This window comes from Opisthocomus hoazin, chromosome 23 (assembly GCF_030867145.1).
Source record: "Opisthocomus hoazin isolate bOpiHoa1 chromosome 23, bOpiHoa1.hap1, whole genome shotgun sequence".
NCBI lineage: Eukaryota > Metazoa > Chordata > Aves > Opisthocomiformes > Opisthocomidae > Opisthocomus > Opisthocomus hoazin.
In genome coordinates this window covers 4,613,197-4,634,764 of record NC_134436.1, presented here as the reverse complement: position 1 = coordinate 4,634,764, position 21,568 = coordinate 4,613,197, and the positions used below count along the sequence as shown (strand labels likewise).

Here is a 21,568-nt window from a genome sequence, read left to right as displayed (position 1 = left end):
TCGGCCCCAGCGCTCCCGGTGTCCCCATGCCCCAGCACTCCCCATGTCCCCCTGCCCAGGACACAGGCCCCAGCCCTCCCCATGTCCCCATCTCACCGTTTCCCCATGTCCCCACATCCCTGTCTCCCCATCTTCCTGTGTCCCCGTGTCCCCATCTCCCCATGTCCCTGTCCCACCGTGTCCCCGTGTTCCAGTGTCCCTGTTTCCCTGCGTCCCCATCTCCCCGTCTGTCTGTGTCCCCATGTCCCCGCGTCCCTCTGTCCCTGTTGTCCCCATGTCCCCACGTCCGCCTCTCCCAGCGCTCCGGCGGACGTGCAGCACCCACCGCTGGGCGGCGCAAGGGGCCCTGAGGGGGGGCGTGGCTTGCCCGGCGTGGTGGGCGTGGCTTAACCGACGCGAGGGGCGGCCTGCCTGGGACAGGGGGCGGGCCTAGGGGCGGTGCTTGCCGGGGCGGGTCTCCCGGGAGGGGGCGGGGCCACGCGGAGGGCGGGGCGGAGCTGGTCACGGCAGTTCCGGGCTCCGCAGACGCGTGGGGCGGTGGCGGGGACCGGGACCGGGACCGGGACCGGTGCCCGGGGGAGCGCAGCGATGCAGCCGCCGCCGCGCAAGGTGAGCGCGGGGCCGAGGGCGCACGGGGCCGGTCCCGGGACGGCGAGCGGGAGCGGGGAAGCGGGGCCGGGTCCTGCAGCGGGGATCGGGAGTCTCCCCCGGCGGACCCGCACCGGAGCTGGGGAAGCCGCTGGGATCGCGGCTGGGCGGTGGCCGGTGGCACCTGGGCAGGGGGACGGTGGGGACCGGGCGCGGGGCCGGCGGGCGCAGTGCTCGCCCCCTGCCCCCCTGCCCCCCACCGCGGCGGCCCCCGGGCGCTGAGCGGTGCCGTCCCGCAGGTGAAGCTCACCCAGGAGGTGCGGGTCCACCTCCTCGAGCAGCTCTCGGGCCTGCAGGGCAAGCAGCAGCGGGACGCCGAGCTGCTGGAGGACATCAGGTAGGGTCCCCACGCGTGTCCCCCCCCACGAGCTGAGACCGGCCAGCTCATCGCAGTGGGGGGGGAGGCCGCCGGTCAGGCACCGCTCACCTTGAGCCTGCCGCCTCGAGGTCGTGGGCTCCATCACCCGCCGGGGTGGCCGTGCGGGGACATCCTGGTGTGGGGTGGTGGCAGAGGGGGGGATGGCAAGGGTGGCCCGTCCCTGTCCCCCTGCGTGGGTCCTCGCCCGCCCCACGTGCTTTCTCCTCGCAGGTCCTACAGCAAGCAGAGGGCCGCCATCGACAGGGAGTATGGTCAGGTGAGGAGGTGCCGTAGGTTTTGGGACCAGCGGCCCAGGGGAGGGACACAAGCACCGAGCCCCATCCTTCCCACATGGGGTGCTCCAGAGCGGGGCACGGCCCCACGCAAGCAATGGGCAGCGTCAGAAATGATCCGAGCAAAATGGGGCTCGGCTGCTCCGTGCCAGCCGTGGAGGCCGGTGGCGGATGGGCTCAGCATTTTCCCTGCCGGGGCGGGGGACCAGCCACGTCAGGGCACCCACTCGGATGCTTTGCTGAGCACAGTGTGGCCCAAACCTGGGACGTTTGGGGGTCCTGGAGGGAAAACCTTGCAGGAGAAGGAAACCGCCCAGCTCTGCTCTCTGCTGGGTCATCACAGGACTCTGGTTTTAAATGTCAGAGCCTGGTTTTGCTCAGTGAGATGTCCCTGCAGCATCCCTTGGGGACACCCTGCAGCAGAGATGCATCCCCCCTTCCTGAAGCCGGGCACCATGCTACCCCGCTCCCTCTTGCTGCCCCCAGGCTGGGGGGGGCTGGGCATCCCCCCAGGCTTGGGGTCGTGCTGTGCTTGGCTTTGCTGAGGGCTCCTCTGCTCTGCCTCTGCAGCCAGTGTCCCTCACTGGTGTCCCCTTCCCAGTCCTCTGTCCCAAAAGCCGCAGCTAGGGGGGTCCTTTCATGGTGGTGGCTGCTCCCCAATAAGGTTTTCTTGAGGGGAGCATGATGGGGTTGCTGCTGACACCGAAGCACCATGGGGTGTCCCCCCCCCCCGCTCTGACACCCGTGAGGTGGGCAGCCAGTGTGGGGGAGCCCAGTTTCAGCCCCGGAGAGGGATGGCGGGGTACTGGGGTGCCCAGCAGGGTTGAGGAGTGCCGGTGACAGCGGGTCCGTCCGCAGGCACTGCAGAGGCTGGCGAGCCAGTTTGTGAAGAGAGACTGGCAGCGGGGCCGCAGCGAGGCCGGCGATGCGAGGTGGGCTGGGGACAGGGATAGGGACAAGGGGCTGGGGCTGGCGGCGCCCATCCATGGCCCTCCCAGCTGGGAGATGCCTAATGCCAAGCAGGATTTGTGTGTCCTGGGGATGGAGCCCTGGGTGGGATGTCCCCAAGGATGTGGTACCCGACTCGGAGGGGACTGCAGGGGCTGGGGTTGCTGGTTGTCCTGCTGGACATCCCCGAAAGCTGGCAGGGAGGCAGGAGAGCACCCTGCTCTGTCTTAACCCCCACACGCACAGGAGCACAGTCGCTGTTTGGAAGGGCATCATTGAGGGGACCGCGCATGCAGGGCAGGTCCGTGTCACCGCCTCGGAGAGCTACCGTGCCCTCGCCGCGGAGGCTGCCCGGACCGCCCGCCTCTCCAAGGAGCAGATGCTCAAGAAGGTACTGGGGTGAGGACATGTCCCCCGTGCCTGGGTGGCAGGGACACCTGTACCCCTCCGGCTGACACTCCCTGCAGGGCATGGAGCGGCTGCAGAAGGCGCAGGCGGAGCTACTGGAGACGGTGAAGGAGCTAGACAAGGCCAAGAAGCAGTTCAGCCACCTGCAGCGGAGCAGCGAGGTGGCCAAGGACAAGGCAGCTGACGTGGAGGCTCGGTGAGCAGAGGGGATGGGGGGGGTGGGGGGGGCTGCCGTGGCTGCGGGGCAGTCTCACATCCCCCGCTCCGACCTCCCCAGGCTCCGGAAGAGCGACCGGAGGATATTTCACACCAAGGCCAGCCTGCAAAAACTCAGCGCCAAGGTCGGCAGTGCAGGGAGCCGTTGGGGTCCCCAGGCACAGGGATGCAGGGGGCACAGGTTGGTGGCCCCCACCCCATTGCCAAGCCTCGCTCTCCACGTCCCTTCAGTTCTCGGCACGGCTGGCCGAGCACTCCAGGCAGCTCGCGGGGGTGCAGAACGAGTACGGCTTCGCTCTGGTGTCTGCCGCCGCTCACCTGGAGCACTACCGGCGGGTAGAGCTGCCCGCCGCCATGCAGGTAGGAGCTGCCCGGACCCCCCGCAGCCCCTCCCCGGGGTCCCGGTGCTGCTGGGAGGGGGTGCAGCGGGGAGGGTCCCGCTGGTGGGAGGTCAGGGCTAGCTGCATTGGGGGTTCAGGAATGCTACCCGGGGGGGTGCAGGCAGCGCCGGAGAGGGGGATTCCCACACACTCTTTCCCCCAGGCGCTGGACGGTGACCTCTACGAGCGGCTGCGGGAGCACTTGTCGGTGGCCAGCAGGACAGAGGTGGAGACCTGCCAGGCCACGCGGGACTGGTTCCAGGGCGTTGCGGAGGCATCCGCACGGGTAACGGCACCCGTCCCAGGCGTGGGGGGGCAGGAGGGGACAGGCGAGCCCCCCGGCCCCATGCCACTGCCCTGCCACAGGTCTGCCGGGAGCAGGACCTCGTCCTCTTCCTGCAGGACCACCCCACCTTCACCCTAGCCCCTGAGCAGCACTTCCAGCTCGCAGGGGTGAAGGAGGTAGGTAAAGGGGGACGTTATGGTGGGGGGGGTTCCACACAGCCAGCCCCTTCTCAGCCACCATGTCCCCTCACCCAGGTGTGCCTGCTGCCGCCGGGAGATGACGGGGCCAGCCTGGAGAAGGAGGCACGTCGCTGGGCCACGCGGGTGGCCCGGGACCACAGAAACAAGGCACACAGCGAGGAGGTGGGTGCTGTCCTTCCCCACAGAGCACGGGGGGGTGGCTCAAGGACGGGCTTTCCCTGCTCCCCCCACCCCGCTGACCTGTGGGTGCCCACCCAGATGCTGCAGCGGCTGGAGGCCAGGCGGCAGCAGGTTCCGGAGGCGGAGGCGGCCGCCATGGAGCGGCGGATGGAAGAAGCAAGGGAAAACATCCGGAAGGCAGAGGTGGGTCCCCCAGGCAGGAGGCTCGGGGTGGCCTCGAAGTTTGTCGCCCCTGGGGAGGGGGACACCCAGGGATGGGGAGGTGTGGCGGCTGGGGATGCAGCACTGGGGATTCTCTGCCACTGCGGCAGCCACGCTGTGGACCAGGAGCTTGCTGGGCTGTCCCCCACTCCACAGGTATCCCCTTAGGTCTTGACAATGTGTGTTCCCCCCCTGTGGCTCCTCCAGGTCAGCCGGGCGAAGGCAGAGGCACGCCTGGCACTGCTGCGGGCAGCAGGGTTGGATGTGGACACTTGGCTGGCGGGGGCCATGGTGGGGGCCGGCGAGGAGGCACCCACAGGGCTGGATCCAGCCGAGTTCGATGACTACGAGGACAGTGACGAGCCAGACGAGGACGATGGGCCCAGCCCCGCTGCCCACACCTACCCCTACACCTGCCGGGTGATCTTCGGGTACCAGGTATGGCCACGGCTGCCTGCCCCTCAGCCTGCCTGCCCAGGGCTGGCATCCCCAGCCCCCATGCCACTTTGTCCCCTGTCCCCTGCAGGGCTGCCAGACAGATGAGCTGTCCATCACCCAGGGCGAGGAGCTGGAGGTCATCGAGGATGGTGACGCAGAAGAGTGGGTGAAGGTGGGAGACGGGGGGCTGAGCACCCCCAAGCTGGGGGATACAGATTTCAGAAGTCCTCCAGGGCTGTTCCTGTCCCAGGGGCTGGGATGATCACACAGTTTCTGCCTCTCCAGGCTCGGAACAAGGTGGGCCAGGTCGGCTATGTCCCCGAAAAGTACCTGCTGTCCCTGGGCGGTGAGCCGGGGGCTGGGGCTGGCCCCCCGGAACCCTCTGCCCTTCACCGCCAGCTCTCCAGCATCATGGCTGCTGAGCTGGTGCTGGAGCCCGGAGGTGAGTGCTGGGGTGTCACCTTCCCTGGAGAGGGGGACGGGTGCGTGGGGCTGGTGCCCAGGGGTTGCTGAGCCCCTGCAGGAGCAGCAGCGCCGGCGGGTGCTGAGCCCCCTGCCCCATCCTCCCCACAGCCTGGCTGGTGCGAGCCCTGTATGACTACGAGGGGCAGAGCCCCGAGGAGCTGAGCTTCCCCGAGGGGGCCATCATCCGGGTGCTGCCCCGTGCCCCCGGCGAGGTGGACGACGGTTTCTGGACAGGCGACTTCAACGGCCGCGTTGGCGTCTTCCCCTCCCTCGTGGTGGAGGAGCTCACCGGGGGCTGGAGGGCAGCTGGGCAGGTAGGAGGCAGGAGGGTCACTGCGTCCCCTTGGCATGGGGCAGCCCCCCATCTTGTGCCATGGCTGCTGAGGGTGGACACCCTCCCTGCTGCTCCCACGCTTCTTGGCTCTGTCTTTGCAGGAGCTGCCATCCCCGTCCCCACCACCCTTCTCTCCTCCTGGCCTTGCACCTGGGGCCAGCCTGGCCCCTACCCCCTCTCCGGAAATGCTGCTGGGAGGTGAGTGCTGGGGGGACTGGGAAAGGGGCTGGGAGGGTGTGTGGAGAACTGGGCTGAGCTGCTGGGCCCTTGCAGGTTGCAGGCAGGATGGCACGGGCAGCGGGCAGAGCTCTCCAGACCTGGCAGCCACCCGCCTCCGGCCAGTAAGCCCCATCACAGCGATGCTGTGCCCCCCAAAACCTGCCCCCAGCCCTTCTGTAGCAGGGGACACTGCCACCCGTGTGTTTTCAGGGGGTCTGGAGGGGGGCGAGCGACCACGGTGTGTCAGCACCACTTCTCCTCTCGTCTCTCCGCAGCTCCGTGCACCCCCCCCGCCGCCCGGCAGAGCCCCCGAGCCCGACCCCGAGCTGCACTTCAGCTGACCCTGTGGGTCCCCTGTCCCTCCCCGCTCCCCAAAAAGCTTCGCCTGAGCGAGCCGCCGCGGGCTGCTGTCCCGGCAGCAGAGGCTGGCGCTGCCCCGTGCCCAGAGCTGGTCTCTCCGGGGGCCACATCCTGCCCAGCGCCCCTTGCATCCTTATACAGCACAGGGCATCCTGGCAGCCCCTTTACCGGGGTGCTCAGTGCCCCGGCCAGGCCCCGTCTCACCCAGCTCTTGCCTCTGCCCCTTCTGCCTGGCACTGCCCGTACACCCCCAGTGCAGCCCTGGTTCTCCGGGGGGGCTCAGCCCCTGCGCCCCGAGCATCTCCCCCCAGGCAGGGGTGGAAGGTGGGGGCTGTGCCCCAATAAAGCCAGTTAACTCTGCCGAGGGGTTCAGCAGCTTTAATGGGTTTAGCTTGTCTATGTACAGTGCGGTTACACACCAAGCTCGCCGCGGGCACCAGGGCTGCCCGCTGGCCCGGCCGGCATGCGGTCCTGCCCCCAGTGCCGGGCTCCAGCCCCTCCTGTGCTGGGGTGGGGCTGGAGGCTCCTCTCTCCGCCAGCATCTCCCGGGGACCTGCAGGGTCCCTCGCCGGTGCAGGATTTGTGCCCGTGACCGCTCTGCGTGGCGGGGGTGCCTGGGGGGGACTGTGTTCTGCGGTGAACGTGCCGGGTGGGTTGGGGGTGCTGTCCCCCACCCCAGGGGGTCTCGAACTGCTGCTTCTGTTCCTGCCCCTCGCTGCAGCCCCTTCTGATGCGTCCTTCCCCCAGCGCTGGGGGGCTGCTGGGACCAGGTGGGCAGCAGGGACTGGGTGCTGTCCTGCCCCTGCCAGGCCCGAGGGTCCCCCGGAGGGGGTCTCCAGGGCGGATGCGGTGGGTGGGAGTCAGGTACCTATTGCCAATGGGATGAGGTCTGGCGCCAAGTGCGGTTGTCTGTAACGTCGGCGCGTCGCTCCGGCCATGCCAAGCGCGTAGCTGCTCACCTGGGGCCAGCTGCCCCACGGTCCCCCCGTGACAGAGCCCTCAGCCCAGTGCTGGGCCAGGGGCCATGCGCCTCCCGTCCACGCTCCAGCCAGGAGCAGAGAGGAGCTGCAGGGAGAGGGGCAGGATGGGGCTCGTCCCCACAGCCATGGCATCCCCCGCCAGCTGCAACAGGGCTGGGATCACTGCCTCTGGCTGGGCATGCAAACAAGAGGACCTGCCCATGTAGGACCTGGTGGCCCAGGGTTGGCATCCAACCCTCATGGAGAAGAGGTTCACCCTCTCTCCGTCACGAGACTGTGACCCACCATGGCAGGGACACTGCTAGTGCCTGCCCACCCAACCCTGGACATCACCCCAGGGGCTGGGGACGAGCACTCACGTCAAACAGTTGCTCCTCGGTCCTGCACCATGGCGCTGAGCTCCTGTGGGAGGGAGGAGGGATGTAGATGTCAGCGCTCCCATGGGATTGGGGTGCAGGGGTAGGGGGGCCAGGTGTTTGTTGGTGACAGCAGTGACCCACAGGCAGGTGGGCACAACCCCACTGAGGCTCCAGGAGCTGACTACAGCCCAAGCCCCATCACCTGCAAGACACGGTGAGCAGCAGCTGGCAACCCTCATGGTGGCCCTGGCTGGGACCTAAGGGACAAGAGAGGTTCCGAGCGGTGCCAGGGCTCAGTGACAGACATCCCAGTGAGGTCCCATCACCATTCTCCTGGGACTGTATGTCCTGGAGCACAGTGAAACAATACCCCAAAGCCTGGAGCAGGGTCTGAGGCAAGAGCCTGGCACCACAGAGGAGACAGATGAAGAGGAGAAAATCACAGTGTCCCTGGACTTGTCCTGCGTGCACATCTTTCCCTGGAGATCAGAGGGGCCATGGGCATCTCCTGCGGCGTGGTGGGCCATGGGAGGAAGGAGGACCTGTCGCCATCTCTCCAGGTCTCCAGAGAAGGGCTGCAGCTCATCAGTTCTGCCTGGCGTGGCTGCCTTGGTCTGCCATTCTTCACGAAATGGCTCAAACCTCCAGCGTGGAGGAGCCCAGACCCTTCCAGACCAGAAAGCCGAGGGACACAAAAAATGCAGCAGGTTCCTGCTTTTCACTTAGCCGACATTCAGCTAGGCACCTTTCCTCGGGCTCTTCTACGCTGACCCAGTCCTGCCCCATCCCACCTCCCTGCCAAGGGCTGCAGGCACGTGCTGTACCAGGCCCGTTGGACTCCAGCAGAGCCAGCCCCAGAGAATATCCTGTCTTTGAAGAACACAACCAGGATTTTTACCCAGATCCGTTTGCTTCCTTTTACTACCAGGGGCTTTACCACTTGTGTCCTGGTGCTGGTTTTTTGGGGGTAAGCCAAGGCCAGCTCCTGGGGCTGCTCAACGTGGGCAGCCCTGGTGGGATGACATCACGCCAGGTGATTTCCCCCAGCTCCCTTCCACGAAAACCATCTTTCCACAACTGCAGAACCACAGGCGAGCGTGTAAGTGAGTGAATGTGTTGAGTGTCCGCTACCAGCACCAACAGCATCATTTGCTCAGTGGTAACAGCCTGGAGGCCGTAGCAGGAAACAAATCCCCCAAATTGTGGGCCACCGACAGCCAAGCAGATGGCATCCTCATCAGTGCTGCCCTGGAGCAAAGTGGTTGGGTGGAAAGATTGGGAGATACCTGGTGCTGGGAGCTCCAGCCAGGGTGGGCTGTCCTCTCTGAGCACAGCCAGCGCCAGCCTCTCTAGGGCAGGGAAGAGCAACCAAGAAATGACCAGTTGGCTTCACCATTTCCTAGACTTCAAGGCAAGAAGGGCTCCTGGAGACATCTGTCCCTGCCTGTACATTGCTGGCCATGTTGAAACCCAGCAGTGCAGAAGGCTACAGTTTTTGGAGGTTTGCAAGCTGTATGCATCAGCAGAGATCCCCCAGGTCAGGAAAAAGTAATCCTGGTGGATGTCCCCAAAGAGCCCAATAACAGAAGAAAACGCATTTCTTGCTGAAGGGGCCGGCAGCAGCAGGTCTGCAGCATCTCCCACGCAAGTCAACCAGTGACCTGCCTTTTCCCCACAGTGCAGGTACCAGCAGGGTGGGAACTGTCATGCCTCTGCATGCCCCAGACCTTAGAAAACGGATGGGGAAATGCAATCAAAAAAGGTAAGCAGAAACAGGGTGGGCAGGACAGGGCAGGTCCCACGCTGCAGTCAGCCTGGCGCAAGCCTCGGCCTGCCTATCCCCACTGCACAGCTCACACCACCGCGCTTGGGCTGGTTGATTTGTCGGCAGCAGGACTTTGGGTGCTGTGCCACAACCACTCAAGTCCTCCAGCCCAAGGGACCACACGGGCACAAGGAAGAGGAGGAACCTACCTGCTGCCCCGTGTCCTCCGCTCCGGGCTGTTTTCTGCTGCTGTCGTCTCTTCCCCAGTCGTCAGCCTGTTCATGCAGACTCAGACTCCCATGAATATCCGACACTTCATCTGCTGACCCCAGTCCGGTCTCCTCTAGGCAGATGCTGGCTCCTTCCTGCACCAGCTCTCCTGGGATGCTGGGACTCGACCCTCCCAACAGCCGATGGCTCAGGAGCTTCCGCTGGCGGCTCGTGCTCCCGGGGGCAGTGCCAGCATCCTGCAGCGTGCCTGCCACGCCAGACCCCTTGCCTGTGCGTCTGCTGTCACGAGTGCTGGAGCTGGCTGGTGTGTTCGGAGCTGGGGTGGCGGAGCGGCTCTGCTCCCCACCCTTGCTGCTCTGGGCACCCTTCTGGACGGCTCCATTCTGCAGGCCACCCGCAGGGACAGTCCCATTGCGAGCCCGCTCCTGCTGGAGCCGGTTGCTGCTGTGCTCCAGCTCCTCCGTGCTCAGCTCCCGGCTGCCGTCAGGCAGGGGACCGTCCTGCTGCTCATGGAAAGTGGGTTTCTTCCCAATGTGTGTGACACGAAACCTGTAATGGGGGCAGGACGAATCAAAATCCTTTCCCTCCTCTCATCCAGCTGTATTTCCACTTGCCTGCACCTCCAGCCTTGCATCTCCTCTCTTTGTCATCAACTGGTGCCAATCTCCAACCTTTCAGACCCATTCAACACCACTGACCTCCACTCTAGCCATGCCTCCACTGACTTAACCTCATTTTTCCCTTCATTTTTGACAAAACAAATAGTAAGAGAAAGAGAAAGAGGTCAATTCAGATGTTAGCTGGTGCAGCCCCTGCCAGCCTGTCCTCCCTGCAACAAGATGGGTCACAGCTCTGGGAAATGCTTCTGAGATGCAACCTGGATGAACAGGAGCTTGTACAGAAACTCAGGTTCTGATTTAGAAGGTGAAATGCAAACCGGCTGAGCCTGCTGAGGAAGCAAGGGCCTTACAGAGCTACATGGACATTGTGCCCAGTGACTGACTGCCATCAGGGGAACAAAAGCCAGTGTTTTTGGCAGATAGTGCACCCTAAGTGAGGGCAGGGACAGGTGTTTGGCAAAGCGAGCTATATTTGGGTACAGGGATCAAAGGCAGGAGGAGCTATTTGGCTAAAATCTGCCAAAGCACATTGTGCGCCATCCCCTGGAATGATGGATGGTGCCTAGGTGGTTCACCAAGGTTCTGCCATGTATCAGGTAACAGCTCAGAGCTCCACAGTAGGCAGGAGAACAGCTGCAGAAGTTGGTCTGATGACCACAAAGGGTGCATTTGTAATCAGAGGTGTTGCAATATTGCACCTGGGGAGAAAAGAGAAGTTAGGGATCTGCCATAACTTTAGGATTTGTGAGGGGAAACATATAGGCAAAGCCTAAAATTCTGAATTGCAAGTGAACTGGTTGTGACCAACACTGTGATTCCTCTTTGTAAGTAGTGCAGCTGGACCAGCGGATGGGAAATCTCTTCCATGGTTAGCTGATGTCCACCAGCCAAAAATGCTGATCCCACCACAGAGCCATCATGCAGCCTGTGACTCACCCAGCAACCACTCTCCCTGCACTTGAGTCACACGTGGAGAAGCTGCAGATGGCCCTGGCTCTGCTGAGGTTCAGCTGCGAGTTAGCATCAGGGCAAAATACAATTTCAGCAGCAAAGTTCAAGGGCTGCTGGGGTTGAAAGAAGAACAAGACCCGAAGGTTAAGCACATGGCAGTATGGCCATTCTGAAGGAAGAAGCTGAGAAGAAAGGTCCAAGAGGTAAGAATAGATGCCAGATGCGATTCCAGAGATGGAGGAGACCACTGCCAGACTGAGGACCAGTCGGCAGCCTGTGGACAGTATAGACCCCTCAGCACTGCAGTCAGAAATCCTACTCATGATTGGAATGGTCAAGAAGAGAAATGCTCCAGCTCTGAACGAGGTACTCACAGGACTGCTTGGCTCAGGCCAAGCAGCAGCAAATGTGACTTTTCAGGTCTGTCCAGGTGTTTGGAGACAAGGCACGACACTGTGATTCAGGAAGACCAAAGAATGTTCCAGTCCCAAAGTGGGATCAGGAGGAGGCACAAGTGGCAGGATTATTTCTTGGTAATGCCGTTCAGCAATGTCAGCCTGGAAGGGCTGGGAACAAATTCAAAGGAGCAGGCAGGGTTTGGACTGGAGGGGGCACAAGAGGTAGCGTAATCGGCCTCCGGATGGTGAGGGGAAAGGCAGGAGAATGCTGGATGTCTGCCTAGTCAGCATCAGCGAGGCATTTGATTCAGTAGGATGTGACACACTGCAGCTGATCGGGCTAAGGACGGAGGGTCAGACGCAGATGCCTCGGTGGGCGAGCTCTGCCGCTGACAGCAGGTGTGCAATGGGAGGTACAACCATGGGGTGGTCTGCAGACAGGAGCATGTGATGACAGAGGACCCCTTCAATGTGGCTGTTCAATAGCGTCGTAGAGGTAGTAAAAATGAAAGCTTTGGTAAGGTTTAGGGAAAGCCCTAAGGTGGATGGTAAATTGTTCAATAATATGAGAGTACAGATCCTATAATGCTAACTACCTCAGAAGTACAGAATAATTTAGGTGGGAAAAGCCCTCGGGAGGTCTCCAGTCCAACTCTCTGCTCAAAAACGGGCCACCTCCCACCCTCAGTCAGGCTGCTCAGGGCCCCTTCCAGTGAGGTTCTGGAAATCTCCGAAGATGGAGATTGCACCATTTCTGGGTAAAATAGTTTTTCCTTAAATCTTTTCTGGATTTCTCTTGTTGCAACTTGCAGCCATTGCCTCTTGCCCTTCTCTGCGCACCTCTGAGAAGTGTCTAGCTCCATCTTCATTTAAACTCCCCCCACCCCTTTGAGTAGTTTTAGAGAGCAACTAGATTCCCCCTTTAGACTTTCCCAGGTTAAACGAACCCAGTTCCCTCAGCAGCTCCTCACATGCCACGTTCTCCAGCCCCTGATGTTCTTGGTGAATGTCCACTAAATTTGCTCCTTTCCACTCCTTTCCTTTCTTCAGCAATGATCCTGTGCCTACCAGACAGGGACCAGACTAAGTCAGTGAGCTGTAGATAATAGGGAAGGGGACTGGACTCTCAACCACTGTTTTCAAAACAAAAGGAATTGCAAAAAAAAAAAAAGAGGGGAACAAGACCTGAAGATTGCAACAGAAGAGGTGGGTTAAAAGAGCTTTTGTAAGTAGGATCACTCATGAATCAAGGTACTTTGTGCAATCAGGATATTCGTGGTAAATAAGACACAGCAAGGGCAGTCCCAGAAAAGTCATCTAGGATCTGGAAGAGCAAAGGGGCCAGCTTGGAAACAAGAACCAGAATTTGGAGGTAGTTCTGTACCTTGTGGGCACATAGGCCGCTTAGCAGTTGGACCTACACCAAGGTCTTCAGGAAGCAGAACTTTTAAAATGTAACCTTGGAGAAATGTAATTACTGTCCCATGGAGAAGGCTGATGTGACATGGGTTATTAAGTGTAAAGAGAGGCAACCAAGATTTGAGGGAAGGTGCCTTTAGGAAAGAAGACCACCTTCTCCAGCACTCAGAGGTGAGTGAGAGGAGACTGAGAAGAGCATGGACGAAGGACACAGAGGAGTGGATGGAGCTGGGCACCAGGCAGGGAATGAGATTAACCACAAATATGCAACTCTGCAGAGAAGTGGCTTACCAAACACCACCCCTTAAACTAAGGACAACTGACAGCAATGGGCAAAGAGGAAGCCAGAAGCTATTGGTCTCCAGAAGGTGTGATCTTAGCTGGAGTTCAGCATGGGTGTGATCTTAGCTGGAGTTCAGCATGGGGAGGTCTGGCATGTTTCTCCGCTTTACCAGCTCCCCATAAAGCCCCCAGTTCACCTCCCTACTGAGAATCCTAGCTCTGATGGTGGAAAAACCCACACCCCTGATGCCCACTCTGGCTCAACATTGCCATGAAAGGACTGTCTCTCTGCACCGCAACATGGAGCTTGATCAAGGCTTAGGCCCTGAATGAAGACCTACCGCAGGATCTGAGCACAGCAGAGCTTTGTGTCTCACTGGGGTGGTCATCCAGGGACCAGCAGTTGCTTGTCACCCTGCCCTGATCACCATGGCAGGTAGGGAGCTGAGCACTGTAAGACCTTGCTTAAAGGTCTTTAAACCTTTCTGCTGAGGAATGGGGAAACCTGGGCAAGACTGCAGATTGTACTAAAGGTTACAGACCACACAGACCACGGGCAGCTCAGGAAGTCCCTTAAGGTGAGAACAGGTGAGGACTGGAAGAGCATTTGTGGGAAGTATCAGGCACACTCCCCTATTCTTATATTCCTCCCGTGGCATCTAATTACAGTCATTTTTGGAGGCCACGATGATGGAGGAGCTTAGCCACTCTTTCATTCTGACAGTGGTGGCTGTGAACTTGTACCTGGGACCTGCTGTCACCTCCTCCCCCTCCTAATAAGATCCCTAAAACTGGGGTCACTGCCCTTGTTGCACAGCAAGAGCCCTGCTCACACATAGCTGGGACAACAGGCTTTGAAAGGACGTGGATTTGGGGCTCTGCCCAGCACTTCGTCAGCAAGACAGCCCAGGCTTGAATCACCTTCCCAGAGAAGGAGGAGGGAAGCCACTGGTGCGTCATGGCCTGCCACATACCACAGGCATTTCCAGGTGCAGGAGGCACCTGTGTATTCGGGACTCCCAGCTGCAGAGCTACTACTGGGGCATCTAAATGGAGAAGAGCAAGAGGGTGCCTGGTGTCTGGCAAGTGGGGAAGGGGAGAGGAATAGGGGAACTGAGGAGACTCTCTGTGATGCTAGGTCCATCAGAGCAGATAGGCCATGTCTGGCAAGGCTTTTTTAAGTACCTGCCCACTGAGAAGACAGTTGTCTCTCCAGGATGCATCCTGCCTTTGCCATCCTTGGACCGTCCTTGTCGATGCAGTGGGTGCCTCTTCCTCTTGCTGCAGTGGATGCAGGGGGCCTGTGTGGAGCCCAAATGCACTGTGTGGTGGTGTGGTGGGCCACCATCCTGGCTGTTACGATGAGGACAAAGGCTGCAATAGAAGGACATGACAGGACTTGTTAGCTGGAGGAGATTTCCCAACCTTGGTGCAGCCTCGCTGTAGCAAGTCCTGAGAAGCAGCAGCTCTGGAGAGGACCTCCTGTGAGGACAGGAATGAGGACAGTGGTGTGAAGTACTCATTGCAACCCCTGGGGGAGCAGGACTTCTTGTTGGGAAGATGCTTTATAACAAGCCAGAAAGGGGCTGGCTGCAGAGTGTGCAGGCCAAGGTGATACTCAGAGGCTTCTCCCTTACTCTCCAGAAGCCACAAGCTGGAATAGGCTTCCCTCACCTGGGCACTGGCAATGGGATGTCCCCTTCATTGTCCCCCAGCATCTCCTTGAGGGCTTCCGCATTTGCTGAAGAAAGAGGAAAAAGGGAATGTGTCAGCCAAAGCGGTCAGCAAGTCTCTGGGCCAGCCCTAGGAAATGCTCACCTTCATTTTGGATGATGCATCTCACTATCTTCTCCACAGTGTCCTCATTCAGCTCCTCCTCTTCATCTGAAAAGAAAAAACGTGGAACTGAGGGCTGGGATTCAGATACTTAGCTCGCCAGTCCCTCCCCAGGAGCAGCCACATCGACAGAGAGGTCAGAGAAGCCTTGTGTCCCACATCACACCAGGAAGCCCCTGGGGAACACCAGATCCCTTACTCTGGAAAAGAAATGGCTCAAATGGCATCCATAGGTGCAGGGAGAGGGGGGTTGTGTGGCTCCTAGGGAGCATCACGTGAAACGAGTGTGAAGCAGGTTCGAAACAAGTTGAAAGAGGAGGGTAATCCTGGGGACAGTCCAGCCCTGGAGCCCCTGGGTGGAGGATGCTGCAGGTGCTAAAAGTCCTTAAGGGTAAATGGGACAAGTTCACAGAAAAGAAACCCACTGGGGCCTGCTAAATACAGAGAAACCATCTCTGATGGAGAAAGCCCCGGAGCTACACACTGTTAGAAGCTCATAAAAGTGTGCTGGGGAAACTTGGCTTGGTGTCTGCTCCATTGTGGTATTCATCCCCAGCGTTCATCACAACCTGCTTCTGGCCACTGTTGGATGCAGGAGGCTTGGGTGGCTGGACCTGCAGCCGAGTCTGCAGTTATACATCCCTGTGAGCAGGTCAGAGTTATGGTCTGGTAGACAGTTGCCTCAAAGAGCATGGTCAGGGGCTGCTGCTGTGCTCCTGGAAGCCCACAGAGATGTTTTCCTGAGCTGTGGCAACTCCAGCAGGTAAAGCCAATCCTGAAAGGTTCAGACACTGTCTCCATGTCATGTACAGCCAAGTCACTGAAGCAAGAGGAGCATATCCAAGGATGACTGGAAGCTCCCACTGCATCTGTGGGCAAGCTGAGGCAGCCACGTTTTTCTCCCGTGCATGAGAAGTGGCAGTGGGAGGTGCTGATCCTCCTGAGCACTGACGGTGGCACAGAGGAGCCAGAGGAGTTGTGTAGCACCATTTGGCTGTTTTCAAGCAAGAAAGCAGCTGGAGGAATGTGTCTTCTCTATTTCAGCAGAGACCGATGACACCACCAAACGACAGAGCTTGCATGGACTGAGCTCTGGCTTACACCCACGTTCAACGCTGCAGTGATTTCCCAACCCTGCTATCAAAGAGCTGCTTATGATGGCCTGAAGCGATGGAAAAACTCTAGAGGTCCCTTTCCAGTGTGGGGCAGAGATCTCAAGCAAGCACTCCTGTCCCTCTGGGCTGCATGAGCATAACAGGGACTAGAAGAGGACATGACATTTAGCAAACACTATGCTGGCCCCATGCCAGACCTCCTAACACCAAAGGACCAGAGCTCAGCAGGTCCTGGGTGTTCATCAGAATTACTTTTGGTGATAACACTACTCTGGGAAGGGCCAGATGCTGATTCCCACCTCCCTGGCACCACTAGCCTTCGCCAGCCTGCAGAGCCAGCAGATTAGAGGTCTCTTGGGGTTGTAAACTCCCGATCCCTGGGGAACACAGTGCTGCTCTCACTGCCTCATCTCTTTTTTCCAGCCCAGTGGTATGTGATGGGTAACCCTCCCAGCCTCAGCCTGTGTCCCAGAAGCATGTTTAAGGAGTATTGGTCCATGCTGGTGAAAGGCAGCACCCGAACCCCCACTGAGCCCCTATCGCCCCAGCACTCACTGGCCTGGAGCTCCGCCAGCACGTCTTTGTTATCTGGGTCGAGCTCGTCCCGGAAGGTCCGGCACCGGTAACCCTTCTTCTTCAGGACATGGCAGATCAGGAAACCCACCAGCCCCATGATGAAGAAGACGAGGACGAGGAGGAAGACCATAGACAGGCTGTGCTGGGGGTCTGACTCCCCATCGTCGGTGCTGTTCTGGTCTGACATGCGGATCTAGGAGAAGGGGGAAGGCGGATCAGAGACCTCGGTGCTCACCCCCTGCCAAGGTCCCCGTGCCCATCGTCCTCCTCCTCTTCCTCCCATCCACCCTGGGCTAGAGCCAGCTCTCGGCTTGGGGTGGGCTGCCAAGGGCTCATCTATCGCCCTGCAAGGTCCATCGTGGCAGGGGCCCCGCGGAGGAGAAGGCAGGCTGGAGACGGCTCGATGTTCTCCCAAGGACACTGCCGCCCCGCACGCACCCGGCAAGAGGCATCCCAAGGGCATCGGCGGCAGCATCCCCGCAGGCCCGCCCGGCCCCGGGCTGTGGCACTCCCCCGTCCCTTGCAGGTGGCTTCCCAAGGGCACCGGTCCCCCGGGCTCTGCGGCGGGCGGCATCACCCCGCTCGCCTTTGCGGGGGGCTGAGCATCCTCACCGCGCCGTGCCCGCCGGCTCCCCCTCCATCCCTCGCTACTCGCAGCCGAGGGCCTCTGCCCGCAAAGGCAAAGGCAGGCGGGGAGCCGTGGCAGCCGGGCTGGCGGAGGGCCGAGCCGGCTCCCGCATCGTCCGCCCGCAGAACCGAGCTTCCTCTCTCCGCCCCAGCTCCCCTGGGCTTTGCCGTCTCCCTCCCCGCGGGCTCGGAGCTCGGCCGCCCGCTCGCCGGCTTCGCTTCCCGGCGCAGGCAGGGTCGCTCCCGGCCGGCCCCCGTCTCCGCTGCGGCGGCGGTACCTGGGCCTGCGGTCCTCCGCAGCGTTCTCCTCTTCACCTTCACCTGCCTCCTAGCAACCCCGCATCCCCTCGGCTGGGGACCGCGGCGAGCATCCTCCGGCCCCCCGGCTCCCGGCTGCCTGCCTTCCTCAGCAAGGAGCCGAGCTGCTTCTGCCGCGGCAGCCTGCCGCCGTCTGCCAGCGAGAGCACCCGCCTGGCCCGACCCCGGGAAAAAAAAAAAAAAATCTCTCCGAAGCGGTTTCAGCGGCTGAAGGTGCGGGGAGAAGCTCAGGGGAACGCGGGCAGCTGCAGCGGGGAGCGAACGGGAGCGCCGGCCGGGAGAGCCGGTGCTGGCGAGCTGCTGCCCGCCGCGGGGTGAACAACCTCGCACGAACGCAAGGCAGCCCTGACCTCCCCGGCACCCTCCTTTCCGAAGTTCTCGGCGATTTTTAGAGCACTCAGCCGTGGCGATGGGAGGGCAGGGGGGGGGGAAGTGGGGCTCAGCAAGATCAGGACAATTCCCACAGCAGCGTGTGTGGGGGGAGAGGGGTGCAGACACCCGCACTGTGGTCACAGAACCAAGGAGACCCTGGAAAAGGAGACCCTGTTGCCCAATGCCCTGCCCCAGGCCAACTGCCTCTCCCTCCTGGCTGAAAAAGGGGTGGATAAGCTGTTCAAAATCTCTAGCCATGGCAGTCCCATGACCTCCTCCATCTCCGCCACATTATCTTCGCTCTGGGAGGCTTCACCCAACCCTCCTTTGCTACTGCAAGTTAGGCTTGCTCCTCTCAGTCCTTCACCCAGACCTTGAAAGGCACAGGCTTTTAAAATCCCTCCCACCCCGTCTCTGCTGAACTAGGTGTCTATCTGCAAATATCAGTTTGTGGGAATTATCGCCTCACACTCCATGTTGCTGTGAGACAACCTGCATCTCTTCCAGGCTTTCAACTATGTGATGATGAGAGCTCCTGCCCCTCTCCTCAAGTGACCAAGAGTCAGCTCTCCAGAGCCCAGGTCCCTCCTCCATCACCATGACTTCAGGAGGTCACCGCATCACAGGTGCCATCTGTCTGTCTGCTGTCCTGGCAGGGAGACAGGCCCTAAGATAAACCAATGATGGCAAGAAGAGACTACGGGCAGCAAGAGTTATTGCTCCTGCCATGCATTGCTAAGGCTACAGGAAAGGAGAGGTCTCCTAATGCTGGACCAACAAGCTGCAACATCAATGCAAGTCTCAGCTGATCAAGACCTTAAAGGCAGTTTACTCCTTGCCCTTGTTGCTTTGAAGAGGGGGACCTCACAGGTCTGGGTTCCTGCAGAGCCCCAAGGGGATGCAGTCATTGTGATCTTATTCCCATTTTTGCCTGTGCCCATGCATACTGTCCTGCACAATAAATCACAATAAATCTTTCTTCTCCTGGGCATTCCCACCCACCCGATGCATTGCTGCACTCCACCGCCCTCGCAGCTGCCAGCCATACCAGGCAAAACAAGCCCTGGTCACTCAGCCCTCCATGCTTGGAGGGAATATTCTCATTTTCCCACAGCCTCTGGTGTCGACGCATTTCCATAACCTGGGGGATGCAGGACAGGGAGAGGGAGGATGGTGCAGCAGCCCACCTGGGGACAAATCCTGACCCTGCATGGGGTGAATTGGGATGACAAGGGGGCTCCGCTACCGTCCAGCAGCTCCCACTCTGCTCTGCAGCTGGGTTATCCCAGCCAATTGCATTTCTTCTCCCAACGGTCCCCTCAGGTGTCATGTGCCCCCAGTCTCCCTCCTGCTTCCACCACCCCTGCCTCAGCATCCCTCTGGGCTGCTCAGTCCTCATCCAGCTGTGGGACCCCATTAACACTGTTATGGCCAGACCATGAGTCTTGTCTCATGCAGCACCTCACAGGTGACCCAAAAAGGACACCATAGGTCCTCTCTGCCCTGAGACCAGCCAGAATTCCAGGTGTGAATGCACACAGCTGAGCTCTCCCTTCCAAACAGGCTGGCCATGTCCATCCCAGCTGGTGGGGACAGTCCCTGTGTGGGACTAAGCCCCACAGCATGCTGGGGAGGTGCAAACACAGCTGTGGGCTGCATGCTCATGGCATTTCCAGAGGCTGAGCTCTGCATCCTTTGTCCCCACTCCATCCTTCTGACCCCATCCCAGCTCCTGTCCCCATCCTGTGTGACCCCACCAGCCAAGGCAGCACACACCGAGACATAATGGCAATCCGGCCAAAGGTCTGGGGCGGGCAGCTGCCTGCTTGCTGCCCTCACCAAGGCCATCCTCCTGCCCTTCCTCCCTGGGTCACCCACTCAGGGGTCCCCGGTGGGTGCAGGTGTAAATCCTGGGGGTCCTTGGAGGCTTTGATCCCTCTCATTACATTGCCTGGAAGCCCTTAAATTTTAAGCCACCAGGTCAAGAGGTGGCCGGGGGGGAGGGGACGGAGAAACCGAGTATAGGGTGGAGCGACAGCACTATCCCCCATCACCCTGTCCCGCAGCCGGCTCCGGTCCCAGAGCATTGCCACGTTACCTCTCGTCCGCTCTCTTCCCACGCCTCCTCCGCAGCCATTACGACAGACGTCACCCCGTGAACAATGCGAACACACCCGCTCGGGGGATCATCCGCCCCGGCCCCGCTGGTTGTCCACGTGGCAACTAAATGGGCCAGATTGCCCAGCTCTGGCAACCCCACAGGCAAACTCCTCCTGAGGTCACTGTGGTGATGCTCAGCCCAAAAATTGCCATCATCTCTGCAAAAATCCCATCAAACACCCCTCTGAATCTTAAGCCCTTATTTAAGTTTTTCAAACATCGCCAGCAAGCTAATGGCCTTTAAACCACAGCATGTTTTTGCTCTCTGAGCACAAAGAGCATCTAAAAATATCCCTCTCCGATGCTTTCTTTGCACTGCTCCAAGACCCGTGAAGATGCCCAGAGCAGCAACCAGTTTCTAGAGGGCAAGCTTAGTTGTCAAAGCGATCCCCACTGGAAGTGGGGACGTGTTTTTCCCCTCCTTGCCCCTTTCCCCCAGCCAGGCAGCTTAGCCACTGGGTGTCCCTGGCTGGACGTTATCTGGTGGCAGCACCTTGCAGAGCGGCGACCAGGCGATCTCATGCCGAGTGAGCAGCCCCCGCTGAGACGTCAGCGCACTCCACGCGTTTGCTGATACACCCTTGTTGTTCAGCACGTTAAAATTCTGTTCATTTAAGCTGGGTGCGTGCTGGGCTTAATGCTCACTGTGCCAGGGATCGCAGCTCTGAGCGTCCCCGACCACAGCTGTGCCCTGCGGGGTCACGGCCAGAGGGTTCCAGCATCCCCCAGAACATCCTTGCTCCGTGCTTGGGAGCTGGCATCCTAGAGGGAAAAACCTCCGGAGGGCATGAAGAGCAGTGCGGAGGGAGCATCGTCCCCACAGTAGGTGGCAGAGCCAGCCAAAAACAGCCTTTAATAATCCCACAATTTAATCACGCATTGGCAAAAGTTCTGTCACCTGGCTGTGCCCTGGCACAGCACCCAAAATCCCATCCCGCCCCACCAGCCCCATCCCACGCACCTCAGGCCATGCACACGTGAAGCTCCTCTTGCTGCACGCCAAGGGGTTTCCCTCCCGCAAGTTTATTACCCGGCATAAAAATCCCGTCACCAAGAATGTCCCGGTGCTGGTCTGCTACGGTCTCCATCCTCAGCCGGCTCTTGGCGTGCCCCTTGGCGGTCCTTGCCCTTCGCCTGCTCCTCTCTGACACCCCACCCTGCTGCAGGTGGTTTGGGCAGACCTCCTCCAGCGCCGCATCCTTCGCCCCGAACCTCCTGCCCGCAGGAAGCGATCGGGCAGGAGAACAGCAGTACCAAGTCCTTGCCAAGCGCCAATTTCGGCTGGCTTCTTTTCGGAGCCTTCGGGCAAGAATGCCTGCTCCTCTCATCCTTTCTTCTTTCCAGTCTGCAAGGAAAAACGTTTTGCTGCCGGCGTCACCCGTGGCACAGCCTTGTCCCCATCCTTCGTCGGCTCCAGGTGAGGCTCCAGGTTTTTCCCCCGTTCTCCATGGCTGGTTTTTCTTACACGGCAGTTTTCCACCCAGCTTTTGTTCTCCGGCTGCCTGGCGGTGCCTCCCTGTCCCTGCTCCCTGCCAAGCCCGGCGGGTTATTTTCAGAGGTTGCCAGAGGTCGGAAGGACCTGCGCCCTGGCGGGGTGGGGACTAGGAGGGCTGCTTGGCCGGGTG

General features: G+C 60.3%; 2 protein-coding genes across 7 annotated transcripts; one reads left to right on the top strand and one right to left on the bottom strand.

The window, feature by feature from the left end:
• Nucleotides 1–515: 515 nt before the first annotated feature.
• Nucleotides 516–6,461, top strand: FCHSD1 (FCH and double SH3 domains 1). Of its 5 annotated transcripts, none has more exons than XM_075442115.1 (19): nt 516–609; nt 888–985; nt 1,238–1,283; nt 2,158–2,231; nt 2,494–2,638; nt 2,715–2,851; nt 2,933–2,996; nt 3,103–3,231; nt 3,415–3,537; nt 3,618–3,713; nt 3,792–3,899; nt 3,996–4,100; nt 4,326–4,556; nt 4,645–4,728; nt 4,842–4,998; nt 5,130–5,335; nt 5,457–5,553; nt 5,629–5,696; nt 5,785–6,460. In XM_075442115.1, exons 1-19 carry the CDS (start codon nt 589–591, stop codon nt 6,277–6,279), a joined length of 2,484 nt encoding a protein of 827 aa, XP_075298230.1. In that variant the 5' UTR covers nt 516–588; the 3' UTR covers nt 6,280–6,460. The 5 variants fall into 5 exon arrangements, with proteins under 5 accessions (XP_075298230.1, XP_075298233.1, XP_075298229.1 ...); XM_075442118.1 differs by having other exon boundaries at nt 5,850–5,986; XM_075442114.1 differs by having other exon boundaries at nt 3,618–3,899; nt 5,785–6,461.
• On the bottom strand, nt 6,303–20,004 carry RELL2 (RELT like 2). 2 transcript variants are annotated; one of them, XM_075442119.1, is made up of 8 exons: nt 19,882–20,004; nt 16,446–16,659; nt 14,758–14,823; nt 14,614–14,680; nt 14,125–14,313; nt 9,248–9,818; nt 7,274–7,316; nt 6,303–6,999 (listed from the first exon to the last, which is right to left on the bottom strand). In XM_075442119.1, exons 1-7 carry the CDS (start codon nt 19,918–19,920, stop codon nt 7,275–7,277), a joined length of 1,188 nt encoding a protein of 395 aa, XP_075298234.1. In that variant the 5' UTR covers nt 19,921–20,004; the 3' UTR covers nt 6,303–6,999; nt 7,274. The 2 variants fall into 2 exon arrangements, with proteins under 2 accessions (XP_075298234.1, XP_075298235.1); XM_075442120.1 differs by lacking the exon at nt 19,882–20,004 and adding an exon at nt 17,372–17,725.
• Nucleotides 20,005–21,568: the final 1,564 nt, after the last annotated feature.